At 37.0% G+C, this 18,771-nt stretch overlaps 1 protein-coding gene across 1 annotated transcript in view; it reads right to left on the bottom strand.

Moving 5' to 3' along the window:
- Positions 1 to 2,558: 2,558 nt before the first annotated feature.
- LOC123536142 (uncharacterized) overlaps positions 2,559 to 18,771 on the bottom strand; it is a 39,770-nt gene continuing 23,557 nt past the window's right edge. The window contains exons 13-17 of the mRNA XM_045318986.2: positions 14,932 to 15,109; positions 14,517 to 14,658; positions 13,502 to 13,585; positions 9,729 to 9,838; positions 2,559 to 5,020 (exon numbers count right to left, since the gene is read on the bottom strand). Coding sequence (XP_045174921.2) covers positions 4,792 to 5,020; positions 9,729 to 9,838; positions 13,502 to 13,585; positions 14,517 to 14,658; positions 14,932 to 15,109 — 743 coding nt within the window. The 3' untranslated portion in view covers positions 2,559 to 4,791. The remainder of the gene's footprint in view (positions 5,021 to 9,728; positions 9,839 to 13,501; positions 13,586 to 14,516; positions 14,659 to 14,931; positions 15,110 to 18,771) is intronic.

The raw sequence follows: 18,771 nt of genomic DNA, 5'->3' as shown, positions 1-18,771 counted from the left end.
AAGTTGTCATACTGTAAGACAGCCTTATTGTAGAAACTGTCATACTGTAGAAGTTGTCATACTGTAAGACAGCCTTATTGTAGAAGTTGTCATACTGTAGAAGTTGTCATACTGTAAGACAGCCTTATTGTAGAAGTTGTCATACTGTAGAAGTTGTCATACTGTAGAAGCTGTCATACTGTAGAAACTGTCATACTGTAAGACAGCCTTATTGTAGAAGCTGTCATACTGTAAGAGAGCCTTATTGTAAAAGCTGTCATACTGTAGAAACTGTCATACTGTAGAAACTGTCATACGGTAGAAACTGTCATACTGTAAGACAGCCTTATTGTAGAAGCTGTCATACTGTAAGAGAGCCTTATTGTAAAAGCTGTCATACTGTAGAAACTGTCATACTGTAAGACAGGCTTATGGTAGAAGCTGTCATACTGTAAAAGCTGTCACACTCTAAGACAGCCTTACTGTAGAAACTGTCGTACTGTATGTCAGCCTTGCTGTAGAAGCTGTCATACTGTAAAAGCTGTCACACTCTAAGACAGCCTTATTGTAGAAGTTGTCATACTGTAAGACAGCCTTATTGTAGAAACTGTCATACTGTAGAAGCTGTCATACTGTAAGAGAACCTTATTGTAGAAGCTGTCATACGGTAGAAACTGTCATACTGTAAGAGAACCTTATTGTAGAAGCTGTCATACTGTAAGAGAACCTTATTGTAGAAACTGTCATACTGTAAGAGAACCTTATTGTAGAAACTGTCATACGGTAGAAACTGTCATACTGTAAGACAGCCTTACTGTAGAAGCTGTCATACTGTAAGAGAACCTTATTGTAGAAACTGTGATACTGTAAGACAGCCTTACTGTAGAAACTGTCATACTGTAGAAACTGTCATACTGTAAGACAGCCTTACTGTAGAAGCTGTCATACTGTAGAAGTTGTCATACTGTAAGACAGCCTTACTGTAGAAGCTGTCATACTGTAGAAGTTGTCATACTGTAAGACAGCCTTACTGTAGAAGCTGTCATACTGTAGAAGTTGTCATACTGTAAGACAGCCTTATTGTAGAAGCTGTCATACTGTAGAAGTTGTCATACTGTAAGACAGCCTTATTGTAGAAACTGTCATACTGTAGAAGTTGTCATACTGTAAGACAGCCTTATTGTAGAAGTTGTCATACTGTAGAAGTTGTCATACTGTAAGACAGCCTTATTGTAGAAGTTGTCATACTGTAGAAGTTGTCATACTGTAAGACAGCCTTATTGTAGAAGTTGTCATACTGTAGAAGTTGTCATACTGTAGAAGCTGTCATACTGTAGAAACTGTCATACTGTAAGACAGCCTTATTGTAGAAGCTGTCATACTGTAAGAGAGCCTTATTGTAAAAGCTGTCATACTGTAGAAACTGTCATACTGTAGAAACTGTCATACTGTAGAAACTGTCATACTGTAAGACAGCCTTATTGTAGAAGCTGTCATACTGTAAGAGAGCCTTATTGTAAAAGCTGTCATACTGTAGAAACTGTCATACTGTAAGACAGGCTTATGGTAGAAGCTGTCATACTGTAAAAGCTGTCACACTCTAAGACAGCCTTACTGTAGAAACTGTCGTACTGTATGTCAGCCTTGCTGTAGAAGCTGTCATACTGTAGAAACTGTCATGCTGTAAAACAGCCATACTGTAGAAACTGTTATACTGTTAAAGTGTCATACTGTAGAAACTGTCATGCTGTAAAACAGCCATACTGTAGAAGCTGTCGAACTGTAGATGCTGTCGTACTGTAGAAACTGTCATACTGTAAAACAGCCATACTGTAGAAACTGTCAAACAGCCATACTGTCATACTGTAGAAACTGCCGTACTGCAAGACAGACATACTGTAGAAACTGTCGAACTGTAAGACAGCCTTATTGTAGAAGCTGTCATACTCTAGAAAATGTCATACTGTAAAATACGTCATATTGTAGCAGCTGTCGTAATGTAAAACAATCAAACTATAGCTGTCCTACTGTAAAACAGTCATCTGTAGAAAATATCCTACTGTAAAACAATCATACCATAGAAACTGTCATAGTGTGAAACAATCAGTCTAGATGCTGTGATAGTGTATAACAATCACACTGTATAAGCTGTCTCACTGTAAAACAATCAATCTGTAGCTGTAATACTGTAAGACCTGCCATACTGTAGGAGCTGTCATACTACAAAACAGCTGAGATACTGTAGTAATACTGTAGGACCTGCCATACTGTAGGAGCTGTCATACTATAAAACAGCTGCGATACTGTAGTTATACTGTAGGACCTGCCATACTGTAGGAGCTGTCATACTATAAAACAGCTGCGATACTGTAGTTATACTGTAGGACCTGCCATACTGTAGAAACTGTCACACTGTAGAAACCATAATAAATGCAAAACAATCACACAGCAGAAATTGACAGATAGTATAAGTGTCATCACTTAGAACAGTCATGTTGTAGAACAATATTACAGAGGAACTCCATCATAATATTATTATGTAGTTTATATACTGGCTCAAGTTTAAAAGGAAGACATAAGTTTTTTATACTATTTATTGCTGAAACAACTTTTACAATGAACTATTGTAAACACTAAAATAGTAGCAAAGAATAGTTGATCACTCACTAGAGTTTCAAAACTCGGGTATAAAAATACATCTGCAAGCCATTAGTGACCATTTTGCATAAATGTTTGTTTACCTTAAATCATTTTGAAATCAGGTCAGATGCTCAATACTTTCTTAGTTTCCACAATATACATATAGAGAAAATAAGCCATGTTCATGGTGGCAAGTTTGGTAAACAAATCATCTTGGTGTTAACAATATGGGCAGGGGGGTCCCCAAGGAATGGTTGCATAATGTTGTGTATTCTGAAACTGAAACCTGTGGTTTCAAACAAGATTTTTTCAAAGTGTCTTGAGAAAGAGATTTCTAAAGTTCTCACTATAAACTAGTAAATATAAGGAAAAGCAAACACCGACTCTTATTTTTGGAGAAATCTGACTCATTTGGGCAATCTTGCTCAAGTAAAACTTATGTGAAATTGTTTAAAATCAGACAAGTGGTTTAAGACGAGATGTTGTTTGGAGATTTTTTTTCTATTTCTAGCGCTGATGGTTCCAATGTTCAACCGAGCAAAACTGTTTGAACTTGAAAAAGGACCGTACATGGAACTTCCATGCAAAGTTTCATCAACTGCCACCATGTGGTTTTAGAGAAGACATCCTTAGAAAGAAATGGAAATGGACGACAGATGCAAACAGACAGTGAGTGTACAAAATAACTCCCCTTGAGCACCTTGTGCTCTGGTGATCTAAAACTTTAGATATATAATTTCACAAAACATAGTAATATACATCTCGCTTTAGTGCACCAAACATGCCAAGACATAACAAAGATTAAAACAAATATTGGCTAATCTTAAGCTTTCATTATCCTGTTAATCCAATCAATCTTTCTGTATTAATTATTTTTTCTCAAGAGACTGTTATCGTGGTGTATGAAATAATCAAGAAATAATGGTTTTGTTCATGTCTATCTAATGTCATTAAACAAACCACTCAACTTGATGGGATACTGTCTAAGTAAATAAAAATTTTAATGAAAGAAAATTCTCCATTTCACCAACTTTGGTTTGGGAAGTAAGACGACCATGATGGGCCTTCATTGCTTACCTGGCCTAGGTCCATGTAGATATGATATTTCTAACAAGTCTGGCTGGTGGTCACTACAAGTATGTGGTATCAAGCATAACCAAATCAATAAGAGAGACGTTCATACAGGTCCAAGTTTGCTGATTTTATTTTCTTTAAATTAAGGATTTTTTTTATGTAGCTCTATGTAAACAATGAACTCTATTTTAGCCATAAATTTCACCTATCTAACCTGGTCTGAATAAACTTGGTTGGGCAATTACAGCTAATACCTGCTAGGTACAAGACATTGTTACAACTAGATGGTTTCCATGGAGGCATGAAACATAGACCAACAATACCAGAACTAAGTTCCTTCCTCTTAAGTGGTGGTTTAAACAATAATTCCTGCTTGTAGAGTTAAATCATTCATAGATTATCAAATCTCTAGAAATAGGGCAGGTTGATGTACAGGTGCTATAAAGCTTAGTCATATCAAAAAGTAAACAAGTTATTATGCTAATAATACATGGTACAAAGTCCTGCAGGTTAATCATAAAGCCACACAAAAAATTACAGGATTGAATAATTTTTTCTGGTGTTCACACTGGTGTAAACCCTGATGAATAATGCATACATTGAATAAAGTAGCTTTAAGTTAAATAAGTGTATTGTAACACAGGGATTACACATGCAAGAACACTAGAAAAAAAATCAATTTTTATAATTCCAAGTAAGCTTATTCTGAACTGATTGCTCATTTTTAAATTGGTTTTCTCTCTCCATTTTCTTTATATTTCTTTATAAAAACAACCCTTCATTAAATGTTGAGTTTAAACCATAATCATTGGATAGGAAATAGTCTAAGAAAATAAGTGCTCACACTTATATGTTTCCTCCAGAAATAATAAAATATGAGTTTTTAAATTTCACTAGTTTCTAGTTTGGCCATAAAAGCAATTCTAAAATATTCATATGACTACACAAATGATAAACAATGGATTCATCAAGTGTGAATGTCCTAGCTTAACTAACAGAATTGTTTAAATTAATAAATGTTGTAATTATTCACTTTTAAAGGTACAATAGTTTATTCAAAATGAAGGCCTTGTTTGTTGTCCTTCACCTAAAAATATTCTAGTCCATTCCTTCTGGTCCTCTAAACATTGGTGCTTGATGACTTGACCCCATAGGGCCTCCAAATCTGGCTGGACCTGATCCTGGTGGACCTCCAAACATAGCTGGACCTGGTGGACCTCCAAACATAGCTTGACCTAATCCTGGGGGACCTCCAAATACACCTGCGCCAGGACCAGTGAAGCTAGAAGCCTGATGGCCAAAGTCTGGAGGCATCTGTTCTAAATACCTGAAATATATATTTACAATGTAATACAAGCTAATTCATTGAAATGGTATCCCCTCTAATATAATTTTATGTATTTGTCAGCTGAGTGCTGTCAGATTCAAGGAAAATGAGACATTCTGAAGGTACAGTTGTTGTGAGTTATCCCACAAGTGTGGGTTTTAATTCTGTAAGAGCAATGAGACTAGAACAACAACCAGAATGAGAAAAACTGTTGAATTTTCAGACATTAATTTGATGCTGTTATGGTAAAAAAATTAAAACATCTGTTCTGCATGAGTGACCTAGACTTCTGGCTATTGTAACTGGAACATGGGCTGAGTGGTGCGGTGATGTGATGAACCTTCAAGCCTAATTTATACTCAATTTCTACTGTCAGATGTTTTAAGTATTGGTGAGATGGCGGCTATCTTGGACCTTAACAAGAAATATTTATGTTTTTTATCCTTCTGTTACTTACAAACTATCTTTTTTTCTCTCTCCCTTTTTAAGCTCAGAAAGCCCCTAAAATCGATAAGCTGAAGCTGTTCAACAAATCTAAGTAAGAGAGTGGACCAAACAAGGATGCTGCAGACCAAGTTTGGTGAAGATCCATCAAGTAGTTGATCAGAAGAAGTTGTTTAAAGATTATTTTTCCTTTTTTAAGATCTGGTGGTACATTTCTGTATAGGAAAGGACCAAAGCCAAACCTTTGAACAAAATTGAGAGAGGACTACACAGGAATGCTACAAACCAAGTTCGGTGACATTCCATTAATTGGTTTCTGAGTTGTTTGAATATTTTCCTATTTTCAGCTCTTGCAGCTCCTAAATGTAGTCAAGTGATACCACATCAAGCATCAAGCAATCTGAGAGGACCATACAAGGATATTGCACACCAAGTTTTGTAAAGATCTATTAAGTGGTTCATGAACATCTGTTTAAAGTTTTTTCTCTCTCTATTTTTAGCTCTTTGGGCCCAGCTTCACCATTTGAACAAACTTAAGAGAGAACCACACAAGGATGTTACAGACCAAGTTTGGTGAAAATCCATCAAATGGTTGCATGACAAGAAGTTGTTTAAAGGTTCTTTTTTACTATTTTTAGCCCTGGCAGCCAATACCCGTAACAAGAGGGCCACAATGGCCCTAGATCACTCACCTGAGTTTCAGAGCTTAAACAGGCGAGAGAGTGTTCAACTTTGGACGAGAATCATAACATAATCCAGGTGTCAAAAATTCCTGAGGCGACAGAACCTGATTACAGGAATTAGAGTGACTGATAACAAACAGTTCAAACACTATGTGCTTCTTAGGTCATTAAATTGGGTGGAAAAAATATATACAGACATCTTAAGCAGGCTGCCTGTGTTTTGTAAAGTCTCTTCATAATGGTTATCTGCATCCCAGCAGTTAAGGAGAAGTTGTTTAAAAGTATTTCCATATTTAGATCTAGTCACATCTAAAGGGGTTCCAGGTGCCCTCATTTGAATTAGTTTGGAAGAAAACCTCACAATGATGCAAACAAGAGCTGTCCGTTAGACAGCGTGTTCCATTATTTGGCGATTTGACAGTAAAATGAATTTATATCTCAATAAGAGACATCTACTTTAAAAGGAAGATACACCAAGAAGACCCAAATACTCAGAGGGGTTAAAGGTCAAGTATGGAAGGTGTACTGACATTCCTTATCTTGAAGGAATTAAACTAAATCAGAAAAAAAACAGTCTAAGAAACTACATGCACATGAAGTATAAAGACTTTGCTAAACTGAAATTATCTTTTTCTATTTATTTTTTATTTATTTTTATTTTATTTTATTTATTTATTTCATTTATTATTACAGCAGATGATGATGATAAAGATATATTTTAAGTTTCAAGCCATTATCTTATATTGTACTAAAGTTATATCCAGAAAGTGAAGATTGCCAAAAACTTTAAGTAAGAAAGGGGCATAATTCTGTCAAAAATACAATTAGAGTTATGGGGATTGTAACCACACATGCAGATGATGATTATAAAGAAATAATTTTAATTTTAAGTCATTATCTTTAAAGTACCAAAGATATGTCTATAAACGAAGCTTTCAAAAAAATTTAACATGAAAATATTTCCAAGTATAACAACTTGGTGACCTTGACCTTGGGTATAATGGGTCCAGCCCCCGCACATACTTTGTTTGTATACTGGACAATGTTTATGTGAAGTTACAGATAAGATATAAGCAATAGTAACAAAGATATGACAGAAAAACTAAGGTTGCCGACGCTGAAAAACTTAAACCATAAAAGTCACTTAAATATAACACCTTGGTGACCTTGACCTTAGGTATAATGAGCCAAACCCCTGCACAAACTTTGTTTGCATGCTGAACAATGTTAATGTTAAGTTACAGTAAGATATAAGCAATAGTAACAAAGGAAAACAAAGGTTGCCGAAAAACTTTAACCAAGAAAGCTCACACTGATGCCGGGGCGAGTAGAATAGCACCCCTATTCTCCGAATAGTGGAGCTAAAAACCAATTTTGGTTAAGATCCATCTAGCCATTCATGAGAAGTTGTTTAAAAATATTTCTATTTTTAGCTCTAGCGGCCCCTAAAAGGAGCCAATCAACCCCATTTGAACATAATCGGGAGAGGACATTAAAACTAAGAGCTGTCCGTAAAATAGCGTGCTTCACTATTCCGCGATTTGACAGTAAAATGAATATATGTCTCAATAAGAGACCTCTACTTTAAAAGGAAGATACGCCAAGGGGCATAATTCTGTCAAGAACACAAACTAGAGTTATTGGGATTGTTACCACACATGCAGATGATGATGGTAAAAATATATGTTGAGTTTCAAGTCATAACCTTAAATAGTATCGAAGTTATGTCCAGTAAACGAAGATTGTCAAAAAATTTAAGTATGAAAGGGGCACAATTTGGTCAAAAATACAAATCAGAGTTATGGGGATTGTTACCACTCATGCAGATGATGATGATAAAGATACATTTCAAGTTTCAAGTCTTTATCTAATATTGTACTAAAGTAAGATCAAGAAAGCGAAGATTGCCAAAATATACTAGAGGAAAAAAGAAACTGTGCATGGGTATAGTATGCTATAACTTAGGAGGTATATAAGAAATCACAAAAAAAAATTTCAACAGGGTTTTATCTGACCTTTATTTAACACCAGCTCAGTTGATATGGTTATTGCATCAGCAAATGACCGAGTTTCAAGCTTGAAGGATCACAGATGGTGAGTGATCACACTAGCTCAACTTCTCCCCCCTACCCCCACCCCTAGCACTTTGTGCTCAGGTGAGCAACAGAAAAGCCAAGCTGAACCATCTGAACAAGTTTGAGTGCAGACTATACATGATGCTACAAAGTTTGGTTTACCATATGAACAAAACTGACAGACAATACAGGGATTCTACAGATTAAGTAAAATTGTTCAAGGGAAGTAGTCAATTACAGGTTTTTAACCACTGTGAAGGTGCGGGAGGAATGGGAAACCAAGGGGACCACCAACAGACAGATTACTATATGCCACCCAGTCCTGGTAGGGGAGGAGTGGAATGGCAGTCCATAACAAGAGCACCGCCTTGCGGCTGCAGATGCTCAACTGATTTTTTTGTCTCTGTATAATAGAAATATTGTCATACACGTGTGTTTTTATGAAGGGGCAATAATTCTTGCAAAAAGCAGGATGGAGTTATGTTTCTTGCTGTACAGAGTCAGCTTTTGATGGTGAACAAGTGTTGCAAGTTTTAACGCAACAACTTTGATAGTTTACGAGAAAAGCTGACCTAAACACAAAACGTAACCAAGAAATCTGATTTTCTAAGTCCAAAAGGGGCCATAATTCTTGCAAAAAGCAATGTAGAGTTACTACACTTGCTGTGCAGAGTCAGCTTTTAATGGCGAATAACTGCTCCAAGTTTTAAAGCAACAGCTTTGATACTTTAGAAGAAAAGCTGACCTAAACATAAAACTTAACCAGGCAACGCCGACGCCAGTCAAGTGATGACAATAACTCATCATTTTTAAAAAAAAAAATCAGATGATCTAAAAATCAATCGGAAGAGTCACAAAATACAATTATTTCTCAAGATACTGTTCAGAACTGGTGGGTTATCAGTTTCTTGAAAAAATACTCTAATAATAGGGCTGACAATATCATTTTCCTCAATTTTGACAAATGAAAGGGACAAAACTCTGGAACTGCTGTCCTGAATTTGCTTTTATAGTTAGAAATCAAAATCTGTCCAGACCTAAAACAACAACAAAATGTTACTCAGCCCATCAGAGTAAAACAAAAGTTAATAATTCTAGACAAATTAAAACTTGAGCAGTGATAGAACATGCAACACATGGATTTCAACATATAAAGTGCGAATTTGTTTTAATATCTTACTTGTTCTTATTTGCGTTAATTACCATAATCCAATTCCTTATATCTTTTTTACTTGCAAAACTACTGACAAAAGGTGTATAATGCAAAAACAGACCAAATTTGTGTATAAATATACATTTTGTATAAGTGTTGTTGCGTCCACAAGAAAAAAACTATCTACTGAGTAGACACCCATTCCATTCTGCCCCCTTGAATTCCAATGAAGGGTGAAAACATAATACCCTTTTTCAAAATAACATCTGTAAAAAGAAGGGACGAGGGCAACCTAAAAGCTTTAAACTTTGCTGAAGCCACCTTATCCACTAAACTTTCAAGTTTCAACAAACCTTGGGTTATACTGTTCAATTCTTCCTCTCAAGATGGATGGGCCGAGGAATTTGCCGAGTTCTGACAGGCAGCTGGCTGCAGCTGCTGAGGTGAGGGCATTATCACAACTCTGAAATACAGACAAGGTTATATAGTCCATTACTGTTGTACATGTTCGTTCATTCTGACAACATTTGATTGCTCCTTGACAATATTCTACATTTATACATATTATATTTCTATATCCACAATTACGATAGGTTTAAACAGAATAAAATCATTCAATACAAAAGATTTGTTCGTAAAACACATGCCACCTATGATGATCTACCAAGATCACTATGACCTTTGTCCTTTGACCAACTGACTGCAAAAACAGTAGGGGTTATCTACTGACCACAGGCAAACATCCTAAGAAGTTTGATACCTGTATGCCAAAGCATTCTTCAGTTATCAATAGGAAACCCGTGGTTGACAGACAGAAAGAAATTGGCTTTGAGACAAACACTAACTAAATAAAAACTGCTGAAAAAAACAAACAGAAACGAATGTTTAACTTATTTGCATGCTTAGTGTGACTGGTGCCAACAAGGTCATGATGAAGATAATAAAAAAATTTAAATCACTGATGGTATTAATGTAGACCTTTTTAACCAACTGACCTCTAACCAATTGGCTCCACCCTACAGGTCATCCACTTCATAAGGCCAATGAAGCTATAAAGTTTGAAGGTTCTGGGTCAAGTGGTTGTCAAGTTACAGTGCAGAAATAGTTTTCAGTTCAGGTACCTCTGACCTTGACCTTTGACCTATTGACCCCATAAGCAATAGGATTCATCTACTTCATAAGCCCAAATGTTCTAACAAGTTTGAAGGTTCTAGGTAAGTGGTTTGGAAACCGTTTTAAAGGTTCAGGCCCCTGTGACTTTGACCTTTGACCTATTCCCAAAACAACAGGTGCCATCAATCATCCTAACAAGTTTGATTGTTCTGGGTCAAGTGGTTCTCGAGTTATGTTTGTTTTGGGTTTAACGCCCTTTTTCAACAGTATTTCAGCTATGTAATGGCGGGCAGATAACCTAACTGGTGTTCCTGGATTCTGTACCAGTACAAACCTGTTCTCCGCAAGTAACTACCAACTTCCCCACAAGAGTCAGAGGTGGAGGACGAATGATTTCAGACACAATGTCTTTTATCAAATCGTCACAAAGAACATACGCCCCACCAGGAGATCGAACTCATGACCCTGAGATCCGTAGATCTGCGCTCTCCCTACTGAGCTAAGTGGGCAGGTTTCTCGAGTTACTAGGTAGAAATCTTTTACTCTATCGACATATATAATTGTATAGATGCAGAGTAATTGCTTGTAATAGCAAAGCACTACAACAGAAACATGCTCAAGCTGTAATGTTGTTGCCTGCTCTGTACCAAGGATACTGCTCGAGTAGTACAGGAGTTGCCTACTATGCAAAGTATTACAGCAGAAATATGTTTAAGTTGTACACTTATTGTATCAATGAGAGATACTGCTTGAGCTTTACAGGAGATGCTTGCTTTGCATAGGACTAGAGCAGAAACATATTAAAGGTGTACATTTATTGCCTGCTCTGTACCAATGAGAGATAATGCTCAAGCTGTACAGGAGCTGCCTGCTTTGTATAGTACTACTGCAGAAACATGCTTAAACTGTACAGATATTGCTTTCTCTGTACCAAAAAGAGATATTGCTCAAGCTGTACAGGAGCTGCCTGCTATGTAAAGTACTGCAGAAACATGCTTAAACTGTACAGATATTGCTTTCTCTGTACCAAAAAGAGATATTGCTCAAGCTGTACAGGAGTTGCCTGCTATGTATAGTACTACTGCTGAAACATGCTTAAACTGTACAGATACTGCTTTCTCTGTACCAAAAAGAGATATTGCTTGAGCTGTACAGGAGCTGCCTGGTATGCAAAGTACTACTGCAGAAACATGCTTAAACTGTACAGACATTGCTTTCTCTGTACCAAAAAGATATTGCTCAAGCTGTACAGGAGCTGCCTGCTATGCAAAGTACTACTGCAGAAACATGCTTAAACTGTACAGATATTGCTTTCTCTGTACCAAAAAGAGATATTGCTTGAGCTGTACAGGAGCTGCCTGGTATGCAAAGTACTACTGCAGAAACATGCTTAAACTGTACAGATATTGCTTTCTCTGTACCAAAAAGAGATATTGCTCAAGCTGTACAGGAGCTGCCTGCTATGCAAAGTACTACTGCAGAAACATGCTTGAACTGTACAGATATTGCTTTCTCTGTACCAAAAAGAGATATTGCTCAAGCTGTGCAGGAGCTGCCTGCTATGCAAAGTACTACTGCAGAAACATGCTTAAACTGTACAGATATTGCTTTCTCTGTACCAAAAAGAGATATTACTTGAGCTGTACAGGAGCTGCCTGCTATGCAAAGTACTACTGCAGAAACATGCTTAAACTGTACAGATATTGCTTTCTCTGTACCAAAAAGAGATATTACTTGAGCTGTACAGGAGCTGCCTGGTATGCAAAGTACTACTGCAGAAACATGCTTAAACTGTACAGATATTGCTTTTTCTGTACCAAAAAGAGATATTGCTTGAGCTGTACAGGAGCTGCCTGGTATGCAAAGTACTACTGCAGAAACATGCTTAAACTGTACAGACATTGCTTTCTCTGTACCAAAAAGATATTGCTCAAGCTGTACAGGAGCTGCCTGCTATGCAAAGTACTACTGCAGAAACATGCTTAAACTGTACAGATATTGCTTTCTCTGTACCAAAAAGAGATATTGCTCAAGCTGTACAGGAGCTGCCTGCTATGCAAAGTACTACTGCAGAAACATGCTTGAACTGTACAGATATTGCTTTCTCTGTACCAAAAAGAGATATTGCTCAAGCTGTGCAGGAGCTGCCTGCTATGCAAAGTACTACTGCAGAAACATGCTTAAACTGTACAGATATTGCTTTCTCTGTACCAAAAAGAGATATTACTTGAGCTGTACAGGAGCTGCCTGGTATGCAAAGTACTACTGCAGAAACATGCTTAAACTGTACAGATATTGCTTTTTCTGTACCAAAAAGAGGTATTGCTTGAGCTGTACAGGAGCTGCCTGCTATGCAAAGTACTACTGCAGAAACATGCTTAAACTGTACAGATACTGCTTTTTCTGTACCAAAAAGAGATATTGCTTGAGCTGTACAGGAGCTGCCTGCTATGCAAAGTACTGCAGAAACATGCTTAAACTGTACAGATATTGCTTTCTCTGTACCAAAAAGAGATATTGCTCAAGCTGTACAGGAGCTGCCTGGTATGCAAAGTACTACTGCAGAAACATGCTTAAACTGTACAGATATTGCTTTTTCTGTACCAAAAAGAGATATTGCTTGAGATGTACAGGAGCTGCCTGCTATGCAAAGTACTGCAGAAACATGCTTAAACTGTACAGATATTGCTTTTTCTGTACCAAAAAGAGATATTGCTTGAGCTGTACAGGAGCTGCCTGGTATGCAAAGTACTACTGCAGAAACATGCTTAAACTGTACAGATATTGCTTTTTCTGTACCAAAAAGAGATATTGCTCAAGCTGTGCAGGAGCTGCCTGCTATGCAAAGTACTACTGCAGAAACATTCTTAAACTGTACAGATGTTGCTTTTTCTGTACCAAAAAGAGATATTGCTTGAGCTGTACAGGAGCTGCCTGGTATGCAAAGCACTGCAGTAACAAATTGAAAGTATTTCATGTTCTCAAATGACAAACTGGTGGAACATATACTTACAAGACTAAAAAATATGACATCAAAGAAAATCTCCAGGTACATTTTGAAGTATCTTTTGCCGAGACCTTTCGCTATATGAGGTAACTGAAGAAGAAAATTTCATACAGTTTTAAAAACAGACATTTGATATTCTGTACCAGAAACTACTCTGACTTTTCTAACAAACTAGAATACTGTTTTTAAAATAGTGCTTGTGAAGAAACACTCACCTCAAATCAGACTTTTCTTAATTTTATTTAATATTAAATGTTTATATTTGTTTTTCTTTGTTTTTTTGTCAGGTTTAATGTCACACCAGCACAATTATAGGTAATATGGCAACTTTTCAGCTTTTTGTGGTGGAGGAAAACCCCAGGTGCTCCTCCCGACAGAACTTAATCATGGGCCAGCACCATGATTTTTTACAAATGATGTCAAATCCTTATGAGATCTCATGGAAAGGGCCACTCTTCATACTATTCTACCAATGTTTTTTTTTCTTTCTATACACAACATACAGAAAATGTAAATATTTTAGGATGATTTACATTAGAGGATGTATCAACTGCTATGAAACAATGGGATCAAACATTTCAAACAATTCTTACTATATGTGTGTTCTTAAAGATACAGGTGCCCCCATTTCCTGTCACTCTAAATAATTTCATGACTGTAGGTGAAATATATTTTAAGATATATGCAACACACTTTAGGCACTTGATGTGTATTTTCTCTACGCCAAGGAACATAACTCTGGTCTAGCTGAGTGAAAGTCCAAAGAGAACGCCAGGTGCACATGCTGAATAATAGTTCTTTTATGTTTCATGACCCTAGGTAAAATACATCATTAAGATATATGCAACATAAGCTTTTATGCTCTTTTATGCATATTTTTGATTACGTCAAGGGCCATAACTCTGGTCTTGAAAACTCTAGCAAGACTCTGTGCTTAAATTTAAATGCTGGATAAAGATTTCTGTAATGTTTCATAATCACTGAGCAACAAAAATGTATTTTCATGTAACTATAATCTCACCCTTTGACACACAGTTTCTTTCATATTTGTATGGTGTGTATAGTGGTCATGTGAGGCAGCTGCACACACCATGGGCAACAACTCTGCTACTTTAGCAGCAAACTTCTGTAAACTTGATAACTCTGCTACTACATGAATACACCTGAAAGTTTAGCAAATGTATTGTTGAACTGCTTCTCACTTATTTTTCATTTGTATTGCCTTATGTTAATTATGTCGAAATAAATGAATGGAAAACTTAAGAAAATGTTTACACTGACTTTGTCAAAAATTGAACTGTCGAAATATTATTTACAGTTCTAAATATAACTTACATTTACAGATACTCCTAAAAACAACACACCGTGTACTTTAATAAATAACTGACAAAGATATGTATAGCTACTGCTGAACATTTCTACAACAACTGGCATACCCGTCTGCTAGTTCCCAGGGTTCTGGATCTTTCCTAAATTTGTGATCCATACATCCGCCTTCTCTGTTACCACGCCCCATTTTTGGTGCTAGTGACCCACATGAGTACATCTGTCTGTCTGTATGTAATGACATGTCATTGTCTCGTAACTTTTTTACAACACCGTATGTGGCTGGACCTACATTGAACAAACCAAATAATAATTTAGTTTAAATTTTCTTTTAATCAATTGTAGATGTACATCCATGATGTATAAAATAAAACATGTACTAGCCGCCATTCCCACAGACGATTATCTTACCCCATTTAAGGGACAGCCTCCCGTCATGCCCATCTGCTGAATTATATGTTAATCGCAGCCTTTTTTCCATAGACTGTTTACCACTGGAATAGCCTTCCACCTGATATCCTCTCCTTACCAACACTTAAACAACTCAATATGGCTGCCAGACATATTGACCATCTCTGGCCTTAATCTAACTGCCGTAACTGTTCTTACTTTAAATAACCTACTTATTTTCTTCTTTTTACCTGTATGCACATATACGTCATCTATATATGTATTCTCTTTTACTTTTCTTTTAACATCAATAGTGGCTTGATGTGACAAATGTCTACATCCTCACAAGGGGTTTGACAGCAATTGGAAGAGACAGATAGAAAGAAATTTACATGAATTTCTGACCATTAGTTGCACCTCAGTAAGGTGTTGTGCAGTCTGTAGAGAATTTCATTGAGGAGTTGTGCAGTTTGTAGAGAATTTCTGACAATTACTTGCACCTCAGTAAAAAGCTGTGCAGTCTGTAGAGAATTTCTGACAATTACTGTACTTGCACATCAGTAATGTGTTGTGCAGTCTGTAGAGAATTTCAGTAAGGAGTTGCGCAGTCTGTAGAGAATTTCTGACAATTACTTCCACCTCAGTAAGGTGTTGTGCAGTCTGTAGAGAATTTCATTGAGGAGTTGTGCAGTTTGTAGAGAATTTCTGACAATTACTTGCACCTCAGTAAAAAGCTGTGCAGTCTGTAGAGAATTTCTGACAATTACTGTACTTGCACATCAGTAATGTGTTGTGCAGTCTGTAGAGAATTTCAGTAAGGAGTTGCGCAGTCTGTAGAGAATTTCTGACAATTACTTCCACCTCAGTGAGGTCTTGTGCAGTCTGTAGAGAATTTCTAACAATTACTTGCACATCAATAAGGGGTTGTGCAGTCTGTAGAAAATTTCTGACAATTACTTGCACCTCAGTAAAGAGCTGTGCAGTCTGTAGAGAATTTCTGACAATTACTTGCACATCAATAAGGGGTTGTGCAGTCTGTAGAAAATTTCTGACAATAACTTGCACCTCAGTAAAGAGCTGTGCAGTCTGTAGAGAATTTCTGACAATTACTTGCACATCAATAATGTGTTATGCAGTCTGTAGAGAATTTCAGTAAGGAGATGTGCAGTCTGCAGAAAATTTCTGACAATTCTTTGCATCTTAGTAAAGAGCTGTGCAGTCTGTAGAGAATTTCTGACAATTACTTGCACCTCAGTAAAGAGATGTGCAGTCTGCAGAGAATTTCTTACAATTACTTGCACATCAGTAATGTCTTGTGCAGTCTTTAGAGAATTTCTAACAATTACTTGCACATCAGTAATGTCTTGTGCAGTCTGTAGAGAATTTCAGTAAGGAGTCATGCAGTCTGTAGAGAATTTCTGACAATTACTTGCACATCAGTAATGCCTTGTGCAGTATGTAGAGAATTTCAGTAAGGAGTTGTGCAGTCTATAGAGAATTTCTGACAATTACTTGCACCTCAATAAAGAGCTGTGCAGTCTGTAGAGAATTTCTAACGATTACTTGCACATCAGTAATGTCTTGTGCAGTCTGTAGAGAATTTCAGTAAGGAGTCGTGCAGTCTGTGGAGAATTTCTGACAATAACGTACACCTCAGCAAAGAGCTGTGCAGTCTGTAGAGAATTTCTGACAATTGCTTGCACATCAATAACATGTTGTGCAGTCTGTAGACAATTTCAGTAAGGAGTTGTGCAGTCTGTAGAGAATTTCTGACAATTACTTGCACATCAGTAAGGTCTTGTGAAGTCAGTAGAGAATTTCATTGAGGAGTTGTGCAGTTTGTAGAGAATACCTGACACTATCTTGCATCTTAGTAAAGAGCTGTGCAGTCTGCAGAGAATTTCTGACAATTACTTGCACCTCAGTAAAGAGATGTGCAGTCTGCAGAGAATTTCTGACAATTACTTGCACACCAGTAATGTCTTGTGCAGTCTGTAGAGAATTTCTAACAATCACTTGCACATCAGTAATGTCTTGTGCAGTCTGTAGAGAATTTCAGTAAGGAGTCGTGCAGTCTGTAGAGAATTTCTCACAATTACTTGCACATCAGTAATGTCTTGTGCAGTCTGTAGAGAATTTCAGAAAGGAGTCGTGCAGTTTGTAGAGAATTTCTGACAATTACTTCCACCTCAGTAATGTCTTGTGCAGTCTGTAGAGAATTTCTGACAATTACTTGCACATCAGTAAGGTCTTGTGCAGTCAGTAGAGAATTTCATTGAGGAGTTGTGCAGTTTGTAGAGAATTTCTGACAATTACTTGCACCTCAGTAAAGAGACGTGCAGTCTGTAGAGAATTTCTGACAATTACTTGCACATCAGTAATGTCTTGTGCAGTCTGTAGAGAATTTCAGTAAGGAGTTGTGCAGTCTGTTGAGAATTTCTGACAATTACTTGCGCATCAGTAATGTCTTGTGCAGTCTGTAGAGAATTTCTAACAATTACTTGCACATCAGTAATGTCTTGTGCAGTCTGTAGATAATTTCTGACAATTACTTGCACATCAGTAATGTGTTGTGCAGTCTGTAGAGAATTTCAGTAAGGAGTTGTGCAGTCTGTAGAAAATTTCTGACAATTACTTGCACATCAGCAAAGAGCTGTGCAGTCAGTAGAGAATTTCTGACAATTACTTGCACCTCAGCAAAGAGCTGTGCAGTCAGTAGAGAATTTCTGACAATTACTTGGGCATGTCTTGTGCAGTCTGTAGAGAATTTCTGACAATTACTTGCACATCAGTAAGATTTTGTGGATTTCTGTCCAGAACCTGCACCACACTAAGGGTTTGTGTAGTCTATCATAGACATTCAAGCAGTTCATGAGGAGAAGTTGTTTAAATGTTTATTTTATTTGTAGCTCTATTTGTCCCCAAGAATTTGAACAGAACCAGAAGAGACCCTTTTCATGCTACAGACTAAGTTTGATGAAGGTCCATTAAGAGGTTTATGAGAAGAAAGTCATTTTAAATTTGTGAGGATCTTACCAGGACGCTGCTAAACACCCAGTCTGGTATAATTCTGACCAGTAGATTTAGAGGAAATGTTTATGTAAATTGTTGACAATGTAAGCTGTACCCATTGACTTATAGCTCATACTGAACTTCCAGTTCAGGTGAATTTAAAAAAAGAACAAAATTTTATAACAAGAGGGTCTTTGACCCTAAAGCGCTCACCTGTACAAGGCTTCAAGTGCATTTGTGTAATGTAATGGTACAAGTACAGACTTAGGTTTCTTCTATGTCAGCCTGTATTATATACATGTCACATAATTTTTAAAGTTTCCACTATAGAGTGAAACACCGCTCGCTCGAGCACCAATGACTCGAGTACCCGGGCTCGCTCGAGCAATTCATTTGGTCCCGGCCGATTTCCTTCTTTTTTCTACGTGATATTACCATGGCTGGGTCGAGCATCTATAACTCGATCGCTCGAGCATGACACCTGGTCCCTGTGTATTAATTTACCCTTTGTTGCTTCTGGCTAACTCGAGCAGAGGTGTCAAAATTTT

This window comes from Mercenaria mercenaria, chromosome 1, assembly GCF_021730395.1.
Source record: "Mercenaria mercenaria strain notata chromosome 1, MADL_Memer_1, whole genome shotgun sequence".
Classification (NCBI taxonomy): Eukaryota; Metazoa; Mollusca; class Bivalvia; order Venerida; family Veneridae; genus Mercenaria; species Mercenaria mercenaria.
This window is presented reverse-complemented; position numbering and strand designations above follow the sequence as displayed.